This window comes from Leptopilina heterotoma, unplaced genomic scaffold (genome assembly GCF_015476425.1).
Source record: "Leptopilina heterotoma isolate Lh14 unplaced genomic scaffold, ASM1547642v1 Lhet_52, whole genome shotgun sequence".
NCBI lineage: Eukaryota > Metazoa > Arthropoda > Insecta > Hymenoptera > Figitidae > Leptopilina > Leptopilina heterotoma.
The window spans coordinates 1,825,171-1,841,076 of NW_025111114.1; the positions used below are offsets into that span (position 1 = coordinate 1,825,171).

General features: G+C 20.6%; 1 protein-coding gene across 5 annotated transcripts in view; it reads left to right on the forward strand.

The window, feature by feature from the left end:
• The window catches only part of LOC122507861 (venom dipeptidyl peptidase 4), a 607,787-nt gene that overhangs the window by 581,634 nt on the left and 10,247 nt on the right, over window positions 1–15,906 (forward strand). For all 5 annotated transcript variants that reach the window (XM_043620807.1, XM_043620809.1, XM_043620806.1 and 2 more), the window contains one exon: window positions 8,831–9,025. In XM_043620807.1, coding sequence (XP_043476742.1) covers window positions 8,831–9,025 — 195 coding nt within the window. The remainder of the gene's footprint in view (window positions 1–8,830; window positions 9,026–15,906) is intronic.

Here is a 15,906-nt window from a genome sequence, read left to right on the forward strand (position 1 = left end):
TTATTGCTAATTTTTAGCCTTTATTGATAATTACAATAATTTCGGTTATTTGAATAAAAAAAAATTTTTTCACTCCACAATTGTTTAATTATAACATTATTCATTTAGTTGAAAAATTATTTAATCGATTTTCGCCAGTAAAATTGAAAATAAGTCTGTAATCAAACAGTTGAAAAAAGAAGTTTAATTTACAGTTTTAATAAAATTTGAGGAACAAAAGAGAGTATATTTTAATTACTTTTCTCTGTTCGTTTTCGGCTCTATAATTTCCTACGCATTGTTAAAAGTAACATTTGTATTCGTGAATCGCCTTTAAACGATTTCACAATCAATTGAAAATCGATTTTTCGCCTAAAGTTAAACTTTCATTTAGTTGTCGAGTGTTCCCGTTTTTCATGCGATAACAAAGTTAAAACTCCGACAAAAAAAAATTGTTTTCTTTAGAGGAAAACTTTCTAAACGTTAAAAAAAAATCTAAAACGAATTTTGGTTCAATATTATTTTAAAAATATTTTTTTACTGTTAATTAATGATTTTTTTGAATTATTTTTTTTTATCTTTTTTTTATTTATCTTTTTAATTATTTAATTATTTTTTCGATTATTTAAATAATAAAGATCGTAGACTTATTTGTTTATTTTTTTATTATTATTGAATTATTTTTTTATTATTATTATTTATTTTTTATTTTATTATTATTATTGTTTATTTTTCATCTAATTAAAAAATAATAATTCATTTAATTACTTTTTTTAAGATTATTTTTACATTATTGTTAAAAGAACAGATTTAAATTTAAGAAGAGAAAGAGAGAAAATTAAATTAAAGGAAAGAGAAAAAAAATTTTCGTAGTAAATTCGAATGAATTTAAAAAAGGTTTGAAATTTTAGTGCGACAGTATTATATTGATTGCTGTAATGGAAGGAACTTTCGAGTTCAGATGGTAACTGGAGAACAGTTGAGGAGGAGCTTCAAAAAATTGATGCCAGGAGTCGAGAGTTTATTCAACTCACAACTGACAAGAACTTTTCGAGGGTACATATTCAGCGTTTCACATAGTCTATTTGCCGATGCGGTTGATACAGAGCTTGACTAGAATGTCAATTCTGTATTAACCATTCACCAAAAATTTTTGGAAGGCTTGTGACTTACGCATTCTGTGCGCACTAGCCAATAATTTAATTCACAAAAACAAATTCATTTAAACGATTATTTAATTTATTTTTTTTGGTCCTTTTCGTAGTATAGAAATTAAATAATTCTTCTTCAATATTTTAAACTCTCTTTTTTTACAATTTTACCTATAAATGTCAATTTATTCTCTGCACTTTTTTAATTTTTAGAAATTTATTCTTTACAATCTTTAGATTTTTTATTTTTAGAAATTTATTTTTTACACTTTTTTAATTTTTAGAATTTTATTCTTTACTTTTTTATTTTTAAAAATATATTCTTTACACTTTTATTATTTTTAGAAATTTAATCTTTATTTTTAGAAATTTATTCTCTACACTTTTTTTATTTTAAGAAATTTATTCTTTACACTTTTTTATTTTTAGTATTCTCTACACTTTTTTTATGTTTAGAAATTTATTATTTAAACTTTCTTTTATTTTTATGAAATATATTCTTTACACTCTTTTTTACTTTTATAAATTTATTCTTTACACTTTTATTATTTTTAGAAATTTATTCTTTACACTTTTTTAATTTTTAGAAATTTATTCTTTACACTTTTTTAATTTTTAGAAATATATTCTTTACACTCTTTTTATACTTTTATAAATTTATTCTTTACACTGTTATTATTCTTAAAAAATTTATTCTTTACACTTTTTTAATTTTTAGAAATTTATTCTTTACTTTTTTATTTTTAAAAATATATTCTTTACACTTTTTTTTACTTTTATAAATTTATTCTTTACATTTTTTTATTTTAGAAATTTATTATTTACACTTTTATTTATTTCAATAAATTTATTCTCTACAATTAGGGGAACATAGTCTAGGTCGGCCACCTTTTTGACTTTTGTTTATAACTTTTTTTTAAAAATGAATTTGGACAATTGAAGTATATGGTTGGAAAGTCCTGTTTAATAGGAACATTTTTTCTGTACAAAGTAAATTGACAGGTTTAAAAATGAAAAAGTTATAAAGATTTAAAAAAAAAAAAATTTGTAGTCCAGGTTGGCCATTACAGTCAAGGTCGGCCATGTTTAAAATTCAAAGGGCATTAATCGTTAAAAAATAAAATAACATGTTTGGAGTTACGGAAAATTGATTCTTTATTGTTTACAGTTTGTAACTTAATGAAATAACAAAATAATAACAATAAACAATATAAAAAAATAAATATAAATAAAAAAAAGTTTTGCACTAAAATATTAATAAAATTAAATAAAAATATTAATAAGATGATCAATTATATTATGAGTTATACAGAATTGCAGTTTTTTCAAATGAAGTAGCTCGTCCTCAACTTTGCGCATTTTAAACACATAGTGGCCGACCTTGACAGTAAGTAACATTACCGAATTGTTGTAACCATAAAGAAATACGTTTCGGGATTCGATTTTTTACTTTGTTTTTCTTTCAACCATGAGTCCCACAAATTTTCTGCATACTTGCCTTGACGATTCAATTTGTTTTTTATCGTTTATTAATGGTTTTTCACATTATGCACAAAACTTTTTTTGAGCTTTTTTTGTACCGACGTCACAGAAAACACAATTTTCGATTTTCCGAAAATGTAATTGAACAAAAAGTTAGGTTTCACTAAGACAAGCTTCGACAAAAATGCGCGTAGGTGGCGCTAGTGAACTTGACAAAAAAACGCGAGTGGCCTACCTAGACAGTAGGCCAACCTTGACTACATTCCCCTACATTTCTCTTTTTTAAAATTTTTTTTTATTTTGAAAACAATTTTTATCACATAATTTACAGAGAAATTTTATTTCAACCAAATATAATTTATTTTTACTTTATTTTACTATATTTATTATTTACCATTATTTATTTATTTTCAACTGAGAAAAAATCATAAAAAATGTTGTTAAATTAATTAAAAAAATTTTTCATACTCTGTAAGGAGATTAGAAGAAATATAATAAAAATTCTTCGCAAAATTTTTTTTCTGAAGGAGTAAAAATAAATAAATAATAATAAATATTACAGTAATTAATTTATTTTTTAATTCTTTAAGAACACTTTCGACGCTCACTTACTTTACTGATTAGTTTATCAGAGTCGTAAGTTCTTTTCCTAAAACAGGGTCTAAGTTTCATTTTCTTTTTTCACATTTTTTTTTTTTTTTTTTTTGCATATTCTCGAAACTTTTCCAAGGCGTGCTACCGACAAATTAGACATTAATAGGATTTACGTTAGAAGTTATATCGCGGAGTCGACTTAGAAAGAAAAAGAAGCGTAAATTTCCTGAAATATCAAAAACATGGTAACCCTCTTGCATATTTAATATGCCTTTGAAATATAATAGGTAGAAATTTTTGTGCAAATTTATTGGAAAAAATCCCTTAAATTAATCACATTATATCGTTATCATTATTTTTTCTTCTAATTATAAATAAAAATTCCATTTTGTCGAAAATTCTCAACTAATTAAAATTATAACTATCTGAAAGGCGAAATCCAGAAAAATTTAATAAGCATAATATAGAGTTCATTTATTTTAATAAATAGCTGCATTTTACTTTTTTTCAATTAAAATATACGCGAACATTTTATTTCTCCTACACAACGTTTTTAATTCTACTTTTTAAATTATTTTTTCAAATTAAATTTTTCATATTTTAATTTTTAATTAAATTTACTAAATACCTACATTTTTTTTATTAAAGGTATAGTGAAAATTATTATTCCATTGAAATTCGAAATTTACGAATTTCAATTTTTTTTCTCTTTGTTTATGAAGAAAAGATAAAAGAATGTAATAAAGTCAAAAATTTTTTTGCACAAAAACTTTCATAATTATAAAAATTCAATTGTTTTATTCACAAGGTTTTTTCGTTCTCAAAACTTTTGTTTTTTTCTTTCGTATAATAAAGAATCAAATAAAAATTGTTTTTCTCTTCGTTAATTTATTGTATTTACTTTATTTTCACATTTTTTTTAAATTGTTGCAGAAAATAAAAATTGCGAAAGAAAGAAAATAGCAATCTTTATGGTAATTTTATAATTCACAACGTGATTCTGATTTCTTTAAATGTCTAAAGTATAAAATATACATTGTTCTTTAATCAGCTAACGCGTATTTTATTGCAACGTTAAAAAAGTAGTTAAAATGTGAGTAAAAGAGAATTTAATACTTTTTTAATGGAACTTTATTATACTACGGGTAATTGCAATTCAATATTAAATAGGCGAAGTTAAATCAACATTATAAAAAATTCAGAATCAATATAGTTAATTCAAATTGCAGACAAACATAATGAAAAATCCAGAGGGAAATTTTATCTAAACCAAGCATTATTTATTTGAGTTAAATTAAAGAATGTTTGTCTCAGAATCTATTTAATTATTTCTTATCAAATGAAAATTTTATTCGACACAAATAAGAATTTTATTTGAACTAAATAAAATTTTAATTGTAAATAAAATTTTATAAAAAATAAAATAAAATTTTATTTGAACCAAATAAAATTTATTTTAATGAAATCAAACAATAATATTATCCAAATTTATTACGCCTCAAAAGTAAGTTAATTGTCCCCATTTAAAAACTCAACTTTTAACCTGTTGCGAATAAAAAAAACTAGATTGTTCATTGAATGATTTTTTTTCTATTATTCTTTTTTTTTTTAAGTGAGCGTAAGACCCTTTTAGCAAAAGGAAATTGTATAGAGAGAATAGGTGCCTATTCAGAGCTTAAATATTCTCAGAGTGTAATTATTCCAACTGCCTCTTTGTGAAGCCACTTTTCCTGCCTCTGAATTCGTCCCTGCTTGCATTTTCTCTAAAACCATCTACACTGAGCTTAATCACTGCACTCTTTACTTAAGCTTGTCTACCACGAAAAAAAAAATTGTTCTGTCTCTAGAAAACACTACTGAAACCCTGGAAAATACGATGATAAAATACTTCACTGTCTCTGCCTTCACTGTTTTTACTACCAACATATAAATGTAGGATTCTCATAAACACCAACAGAGAACGTTAATTTTACGTACATAAAACGAAAAAAAAATCTCTCTAAACTAATAAACATAAACATTTTCTTCTTAAAATTATAACTTAAACTGGAATTGTGTAATATTACAAAAAATCGAACACTCACTATTTTATAACTACCATATTTGCGGATTAGAAAATAAATATAAAATATTTTATTTTTGTAAGACCGTTTATGTATTTAAATAAATAAATAAAATATTTATTTGGTACAAATAAAATGTCTTTTAAGGAAACAAAAATTTATTATTTATTTAACTGTACTATTTATTATTGTTTTTTGATGAGAATTAATTATAACGAAGTTTTACTGTTTTTGTTCAGTTAATTTAAAATTAAAATTAAAATATAAATAAAAATATTTTTCAAAATTACTAACATTGTATTAATAAATAATAAATTTTAATTAATTAAATTTAATATTTATTTTATTTATTTAGTAAATAATGAGATAGAGAAAAATAATAAAACTTCATTTTTAATTAAATATCGACAAAAATTAATAATAAACAATGTAGGTAAATAAAAAAATTCTTTTTAAAAAAAGAACAAAAAAGAAAAATAATGTTCCTAAAGTTTCAAAAAATCAAATAATCGACGATATTTTAAGTGCTACTGGAAATTTGTATTTTTTCACAAGAAAAACTATTTTGAAAATTAAAAAATTTAATTAAGTAATATTTTTCAGTACAATATAGTAATTTTTGTACAGAAAACTAATTTCATTTATTTCAATGTTCAAAACTCAAAACTTTACTATAAAAAGAAGCAAATTTTTCATTTAAAATTTTTAATTAGCATAATTTTAATTACCATATTTTTCACTGAAATACATTTTGAATTTTCATTCGTAATTAATATTCTGTAATTACTACCATTTTTCTAAAAGAATAATAATTAATGACTTCAATTTTTTTTATAATTATCCGAAATATTCAACAATTCAAGTATAATTACACCCAGAAAAAAAATATTTGTCTCAGTGCCAAATAAAAATTTTTTATTTGTTTTTAATAAATTGCTTAATTAGTATTTATTTAAATCAACTAATAGCAACAATTCTAACTTCTTACTGCCTTTTTTAAATAAAATTAGCAATTTTAAAAATAATAGAATTTAAAAATTTTCTAATTTAAATTTTTGTTGAAAACAATAAAAAAATTCAATTTTGGAGAAATTACAAATAATTGCAGAAATTCAATTATTTAAAAAAAAAAATAAAATTCAACTATATTCAAAATTTGAAAAAAAAATTCTCGTAAAAATCCCAATTATCTTTGTAAATAACAAAATTCTTCTCTAAAATTCAATTATTTTCATAAATTAATGTCAAAAAAATTCTTGTCCTAATTTCAATTATTTTCAAAAAATTTTCCAATTTCAATGATTTTTAATAACTACTGCTTTAATAAAATTTCCCAAAAAGAATCCAATTATTTACAAATAATTTTTAAAAATCCTAATTAAATTCTTTTGAAGAATTTTTTTTGAATTTTTTTCTAAACTAATGGAGTTTCTTTAATAATTTTATTTGAAAATTTTGAAAGCAATTGAATTTTATGAAGAAGAATTTTACTATTTATAAAAACAGTTAAATTGTTTCGAAGAATTTATTAAAATTTTTGGACATAATTGAAATTTATGGAAATATTTAAAAATATTTGAATTCATCCGAGGAATTTAATTAAAATTTTTTTTTTTGAAAATAATTGAATTCCTTCAAAGGAGTTTACTATTTATAAAAATAATTGAATTATTGCGAAGAATTTTACTATATTTATAAAAATAATTCAAATGTTTCGAAGAATTTATTAAAATTTTAAGAAATAATTAAATTATTATGAAGAATTTTTTAAAAATATTTGAAAATAATGAAATTTTTTCGAGAAATCCAATTAAAGTTGTTTTGAAAATAATGGAATTTCTTTAAAGAATTTTTTAAAAATATTTTGAGAATAATTGAATTATTTTTAGAGAATTTTTAATTCTTGTTGAAATTCTTGTGGAAATTTTTGAAAATAATTAAATTCTCTCATGTAATTTTATTTAAATTTGATTAAAAATAATTTAATTCCTGCAAAGAATTTTAGTATTTATAAAAATAGTTGAATTGTTTCGAAGAATTTATTAAAATTTTAGGACATAATTGAAATTTATGGAAATATTTAAAAAATATTTAAATTCATCCGAGGAATTTAATTAAAAATTTTTTTTGAAAATAATTGATTCGAGTCAAATTAAATATATTCAAATCAATAATTTTTAATATATATTTAAAATAACAAATATTATTTCATTGTCTGAATTAATTATTTGCTAAAAATAAATACCTATGTTTTAAATAAATTTTGTTTTGTTACAAAAAAGTTTTATTTGCTCCAAAAGTTGTATTTGTTTCAAATAAATTTTATTTGTTTTCCAAAAAAGTTTTATTTGTTTCAAATAAATTTTATTTATTCCAAAAAAGTTTTATTTGTCCCAAATAAATTTTATTTAGTTCAAATAAAAATTTGACTTGTACCGAATACAATTTTTATTAGAAACAAATTGTACGTAAATTAGTATACACTGAAAAAATGTAACTTGTCTGTTATAAAAAAAAAAAATTTACTTCCAATTTTTAATAAAGAAATTCCGAATAAAAATTGTCAATTCCCATCGAATCATAAATTTAATTTCAACTAGTCACAGTTTCTCTTACTCGAGTAAAAATTTGACACTTCATTTGTCAATAAAACTCTCCAAGACATTTCATCTTACAACAGAAATGATTTTTAAACCAAATTTTCCACCAGATTGAATCTTGCTTCTTGATATCGAAAAAAAAAGAATTCAATTATAAATCGATAAAATAATTCCCTACATTTTTTCTTTCCAAACTATTCTCGACAATTTTTTTTTTTTAAATTTCCCTGAATCGCAGATCAAAAATGAAATGAAGAGGTCTACTTAAAATTCATCCGGATTGTAAATACTCACTATCTGCAAAATTTTTTTTTCTTCCTCCTCTTTTCTTTCATTTTTTTTCTCTCTCTTTCTCTAAAAAGACGAACATGAGTTGAAGATCTAAAAGCATCGAGGAAAGGGATTTCGAGAGAATTCTAAACGAAGAGAAAATCCTTTTTACATATACATTTCACTTGCAAGAACTACCTCAACCATATTCTCCTAACCGAATAAAAAAAACAAATTAAGCTTCTTTTTAAAAAATAAATTTCTTCTCCCTTTTCTCAAATTTTTCATTTCTCATTCGAAATGAGAAAAAATATTATTTTTTAAATGTGACCTTTTTGTTCTTTGACTTTTAATAAAAAAATTCAATGTAATATTAATATCTTTACTCCTTATATAAATTTTAGGTCTTTCAAAATTTTATATTTAAATATGACCCTTTGTTCTTGAACTTTTAAACAAAAATTAAATAAAATATTAATCTTTACCCTTTATGTTGGTAAAAAGTAGGTCTTTCAAAATTTAAGTCTCTACTTAATATGATGTTTTGTTTTTTTTAACTTTTAATGAAATTTAAAAATAGGTATTAATACCATTAATCTTAATTTCGAAAACTGAATTGTCTTTGAGTACAATTATTATTTAAAATTTAGGTATTTAAATTGAAATTACTAATTAATAATATTATTTTCAGATACGGTGGACCAGATTCACATCAAGTGACAGAGAAATTCAACATCGATTGGGGGAATTATTTGGTTACAAACAAAAGCATCATTTACGCGGCAATTGATGGAAGAGGTTCAGGAGTCAAAGGAAATCGGATGCTGTTCGCAGGATATCGTCATTTAGGAACTGTGGAAATTGAAGATCAAATTGGAGTGACGAAGTAAGTTCCATTTTCAAACGGAAAGAAAAATCCTTTGAAACTTAATCATTATTTTCAGAAAATATATAATATAACATAAAATTCAAAAAAATTCCATTTTATTTAATTATCATTAAAATTTCTAAACAAAATTAAAATTGTAACTATATAAACAAATTAAACAAATTTAAAAAAAAATTAACTTCAATTCCAATAAATTATTATTTTTCTTTTCCTTTTATTTTCTTAACAAGAAGAAAATTTCATTTAAAAAATAAACATTTTCTCTATAACAGAAAAAATAAACAAAACTAAAATACAGCTAATCAAACTATAAAAATGAATATCGTTTTTCGCCTCAATTTTTATAAAAAACGTTCTAAACTTTATTGACTTTTAAAAATGTCGCTGACATTAAAAAAATGGTTAAAAATTAATTCCCTTTTGTCGTCTTTTTTGCTTCAACGTTTATAAATTAACATTCCAAACTTTATTATATGACATTTAAACAGTGATTAAAAATTATTATTCTTTTCATTTTCTTTTCAATTTTTTTCCGCTGACATATTGCAGAAAATAAAAATAAACTATACCACAATTTAAGGCACATGTCAAGTAAAATATTAAAATAATAAAAACACAATTTTAATGTCTCGACAAATATTTTATTTGCAGTTTTTTTTATTTGTAATGAGACATAAAAATAATTTTTAATCGTAATAATTATTTTTTAAAGCAAAAAAATACTTAAATGAATCGAAAAATATATTTGATTATTATTTATTGAAAAATTTATTTTTTCTATTATTTTTTTATTATAAAAAGAAATTTAATAATATTGTACGCAAACATTTAATTATTTTCATAAATAACAAAAAATTTCACAGGAATTTAATTATTTACAAATTTTTTATAAATTTCTTCGCAATAATTCAATTATTTTCATAAATAATATAAAACTCATCGAAGAATTTCAATTGTTTTTAATACTATTTTAAAGTAATTAATCGAAAAATTCAATTATTTTCACAAATAAAGTTTTACACAAGAATTCAATTAATTAAAATAAAATTTTCATAATATTTATTATATTTCGAAAATATTATTTATTTAAAGCAATGTTTATAAAAATTCTTATGAAGAATACAATTATTTTCAAAAATAACAACATTTTTCACAGAAATTCAATTTTTTTAAAACATTATAATCAAATTTTTCGCAATAATTAAATTATTTTCATAAATAATAAAATTCTTCTCAGGAATTCAATTATTTTCAAATATTTTAATAAAATTGTTTGTAAGAAATCAATTATTTTAAAATTTAAATACAATTTTAATAAAATTATTTTGAAATAACGCAATTATTCTTTTAGATTTTAATAAAATTCTTCCCAAGAATTCAATTATTTACATATATAATTCTTCTAAAGAATTCAATTATGTCGATAAATTACAAAATTATTCCCGAAAATTTAATTATTTTTAGGCATTTTAATATAATTCTTTGCAAAATTTCAATTATTTTTAAAAATTTTCCTCAATTGAATGATTTTTTAATATCTACTATTTTAATAAAATTTTCCAAAGGAATTTAATTACCTATTTAAAAAAAATTTAATAAAATTCTACGCAAAACTGTAAATTATTTTCATAAATAATAAAATTTTTTTTAAAAAATTGAATTATTTTCATAAAAAATAATTAAAAATTCTAGAAAATAATAATTTAATTAAAATGATGAAAATCATTTTGAAGAATTTATCTACAGTAACAATTTTCTTATAATATAAAATAATGATTTTATCACTCGGTCATCTTTAATTATTATAAAACATGAAGATATCGATTGCTCCGAGTCGAAGACTCGGAGTGATCGATTTCTTCATGTTTTATAACAATTTTTTAAAAAGATGTTTAATTTAAAAAATGTTTGAATTTAAAATTTGAAAAAATCTTAATTCCTATGGAAAAATAATAATAATTAAATATTTATTTAAAAAATAAGTTATTAATGTTTTCGAATAATTTTACAATTAAAGAAATTTGTAAATAAATGTAACAGAACTTTTTTTTGAATAAAATTTTTTCCTTTATTTTCTAAAAATTTAAAAAGTTTCAATTAAAATTTATAATTGACAAATATTTTTTAAAAAACTTAAAATTTTATTAAAGCAATTGTAATGAAGAAATAGAAAATGATGCAAATCATTTCCTTATGAAAATTCAGAATTCTCTACAAAAATATTAAGAAACGGGAATATGTAATGTTTCTTTTCCAAAAGAAAAGAATGAGTTAAAACTCAAAATTTGTTAACATTTGAAATAAAAAAATTATTTTAAAAATTTTTAATAAAATTCTTTAAAACGGTTCAATTATTTTTACAAATTTTTCGTAATTCAATGATTTTTAATATCTACCTACTATTTTAAGTAAAAAAATTTCCAAAAGAATTGAATAATTAAAAAAAATGTTTATAAAATTCTTCTCAAACATTCAATTATTTTCATAAATAAAAAAATTTTCACAAGAATTCAATTATTTAAAACAGAATTTTTCTAATATTTTTGCAAGAATTCAATTATTTTTATAAATAATGAAATTCTTCTCAGGAATTCAATTATTTTTAAAAATTTTAATAATAATCATTGCAAGAATTTAATTATTTTTATAAATATGAAAACTCATCGCAGGATTTCAATTATTTTTAATAAGTACAATTTTAAATGAATTCCTTGAAAAATGCAACTATTCTTAAGAACTTTAATAAAATTATTTGAAAGAAATCAATTATTTTAAAAAATTTTAATGAAATTCTTTATAATAATTGAATAATTTCAACAACAAAAATTATTTCTGCTATTTAAAATTGAAGTCAAAAAGTAATTGAAAAATGTGAAAAAAGTCGATTAGTCGCATTTTATTCAGAAAAATCAGAAAAAAGTCAATTAGTCGCATTTTTTTTTAAAAAAAATGTAAAAAATGTCGAAAAAGTCGTACAATCCGAACCCTGATAATGTAGGTAATAATAGAAATAAAAAAAAATTATATAATAAATATCATATAAAATCAAAAAGACTGAGAGAAATGAAATTATTAAAAATAAATAAAAAAAATAATAAATATTATTTAAAATCAATACGAAAGGAACAAATTAAATTATAAAAAATAAATAAAATGAAAAAAAAAATAAATATTAAACCAATGGAAAAAATTAAATAAATAAAAAATAAATGTTAGATAAAATCAATACCTACCAAAGTACCAATGGAAGAAATTGAGTTTTTAAAAAAGAAGTGAACTTGTTTTGCTCTTTTGTAATTAAATCGTGAGATCAAATACCAAAGTCCTGTAATCTTGTAAGCTCACTATGCTGTAACTAACTTTTAACACCTAATCCCAAATCCGTATATCCGTTAAATTAACTTCTTTTCTTGCTCGCGGGGCAAGAAAACGTTAACAAGAAGAAAATTGGCTCCTAACTTTATCTAAATTTATAGCATCACTCCTTTTCTCACAGTTCAGTTTATTTTAGAAAGTCCACTTTGCCACCTTTTTTTTTTTTTTTTTTGCTTTATTTTCCTTTTTTTTAACGGCCCTGGGTAATTGAGTGTGATAGGTGTGAGAAGACTGTTAAACCTTTGACTCCTTCATTTATATACATCCACTAAACGTGTGGACCACACCGCCGATCAATCGATGGTCAATCTCTCTATTCCCTAAAATAGTCCCGCAGTGATCTGACAAAGTAAAATTAATTTAAAAGAGCACCATTTTTTTACATAAAATATTGATAAATAAAAATAGTGAAGTTTACACGAATTCCTCTCTAAATTTTAATTAGTAGAAATTTTTATTAATTTCAATTAGAGACTGACTTTTTTTTAAAATTATTTTCAGATGAAAAGTTGAAAATATTCACGAAATAAAAATTGAACGACATTATTTTCTATTTCCTGTGTCTGAATTAGAATTGAAAATGCCAAATATGACACTCAAGTCAATTTAATTTGATTGTGTCGAAAAATAAAAATTTGTTAATTCTCATTGATTACTTGAAGAATATTATTATCATCGGCTATTTTTGCCTTTGTTAAACATGATTGGTAATTAAAAACAGCAGAGGAATTTTATTCTCTTTTTAAAATGTTTTAGATCACTTTCCAACATTATTCGCGCAGTGACAGCTTTTATGTTAGAAAAATAGAATTCCGGAAACAAAAGGGAGTGTTCCGACAATAACGCAGTATGTGTGCTTTAGTTAAAACACAGATAACAAATTTTAAAAAATTTTTTTCAAAACTTTCTTTTCCAATTCTCTTTCTATGCACTGCAAAAAAAAATTTTATTTGATTCAAATTACTGCTTACTTGACAATTATCAATTTTAATATTTACTTCAATCAAATAATTTTTATTTTAATCAATTAAAATGTTTGATTAATATTTTAATCAAATATTCATATTTACTTCATTGTCATAAATACTGAAATTATTTGATTCAAATACATTTTATTTAAAATTCAATTTGATACGAATGGAAATCATTTGATTCAAGTGAATATTTATTTCATTCAATTGAATATTTATTATTTTGATTCAAATAAAAATTATTTGACTCAAGTAAATATTTATTTGATTCAAATAAAAATTATTTCATTTAAGTAAATATATACCTATATGATAAGACAAGTAATCAGTTATTTGAATCAAATTTTTTTTTTTTTGCCTCATAAACTAGGAAATTACCACGAATTCAAAAACAAAACCTTACATTTTTTCCATTTCTGACAATAATTTAATTATCTTTAACAATGAATTTATTAGAATTAGAAATGTTAAAGAATTTATATTTCTGAAAAATAGAAAGAAAAACTCAACGCAAAATTACAATTTTAATCGAATTCAATAAATTATTATGAATAAAAAATAAATTTAAATATGAATTTAAGTTAAAAACACTAAAATAATTAAATTCTTTTAGAAAACTTACAAATGATAGCAGAAATTCAATTATTTTCAAAAATAGTAAAATTCTTCGCAGAAATTCAATTATGTTCAAAAATTAAAAAATATTCTTGTAAGAATTTCAATTATCTTTAAAAATAATAAAATTCTTCTCAAAAATTAAATTATTTTCAAAAATTTTAATAAAATTCTTTCCAAAAATTTTCCTCAATTTAATGATTTTCAATATCAATGATTTTATTAAAATTTTCCAAAAGAATAATTTACTGTTTGCGTGGAATTTTGTTAAAATTTTTTATAAATAATTATTTTTAAATAATTTTAACAGAATTCCACGCAAACATTTACTTATTTTCATAAATATAATAAAAATTCCACTAGAATTCAATTATTTAACATTTTTTTTTATAAATTTCTTCGCAATAATTTAATTATTTTCATAAATAATAAAATTTTTTTTATAAATTCAATTATTTTCATATTAATTTAAATAAAACTCTTCACAGAATTTCACTTATTTTTAGTATAATTTTAAGAAACATTAAATTATATTCAATAAATTATTTATTTTTATATTTAAGTAATTGAATTCTCTTTGAATTTTCTAATAAAAATTTATTTAAAAATGACTTTCAGTTAAAATTTTAAATAATAATTGATATAAATTTCTCAAAAAATGCAATTATTTATAATTTTATTAAAATTCCTCTAAAGAATTAAATTATTTTCGAAAATTTTAATAAAAATTCTAGTCAAGAATTCAATTATCTTCATGAATAATTAAATTCTTTTTAGAAATTTAATTATTTTCATAAATAATAAAATTCTTTTTATGAAATCAATTATTTTCATAAATAAAACTCATCGAATTTCAATTACTTTTTAATAAAATTTCAATCTAATTTCTTCGAAAAATGTAATTATTCTTAAAAATTTTATTTTATTTCGTCAAAAGAATTTAATTATTTAAAAATTTGTTGATAAAATTTTTTATGAGAATTTAATAAATTATTTATTTTTGAATTTAAATAATTTAATTTTCGTTGAATTTTCAAATTAAAATTTTTGAAAATCTGAATTTTTCATACTTTTAACTAACAATTGTGTAGAATTAATTTTTTTTGAAAAAGTTTAATGGATTTCTTTTGAAATTGTTTCAAGTTTTTATTTTCTAATTTATATTTAATTGCAGAATTTCCGAATAATTCTTATAATATAAAATAATTATTTTATCACTCGGTCATCTTTAATTATTATAAAACATGAAGAAAGCGTTTACTCCGAGTCTTCGACTCGGAGTGAACGCTTTCTTCATGTTTTATAATATTTTTTTAAGTTATTGTATTTCAAAAGGTTTGAATGTGAAATTTTTCAAAATTTTAATTTCTGTGGAGAAATAATAATTATTGTTGTTTTCGATTAATTTTACAATTACAGAAATTCTTAAAAATAAATGTAAATTTGTTAAACATTTACCAAATTATGTGATTTAATTTGGTAAATAATAAGTGTAGTTTTAAAAACCTGGAAAAATTTTATTTTCTACCCAGGAAAATCTGGAAAAATCAGGGAATTTCAAAAGAGCAAAAGCGTGGCAACCCTGAAATAATTTTTTCAGTGCAATTTAAAGAAAGAATTATTTTTAAATTTAAAAAATACGTACTCATTTTTTTTTCTCCTTTTTTTATTTATTTCGAATTATTCGAGGGAAAAATATTTTCTTTTCTCATATATACGATATATAAAATCTCGAGTAAAGTGCATTAAAATGCTAGAGATGAGAAAATCTTGAAATGAATTTGATTAAAATATTGAAAAGAGCAATTAAGCTCAAATTCAGCTTCATTTGAAGCTCATAAATTTAAAATGCCTTTTTTTCCCTGCATCCGTGAGAGCTTGAGGTGAGAGAGAGAAAGAGAGAATTTGGTTTGGTGT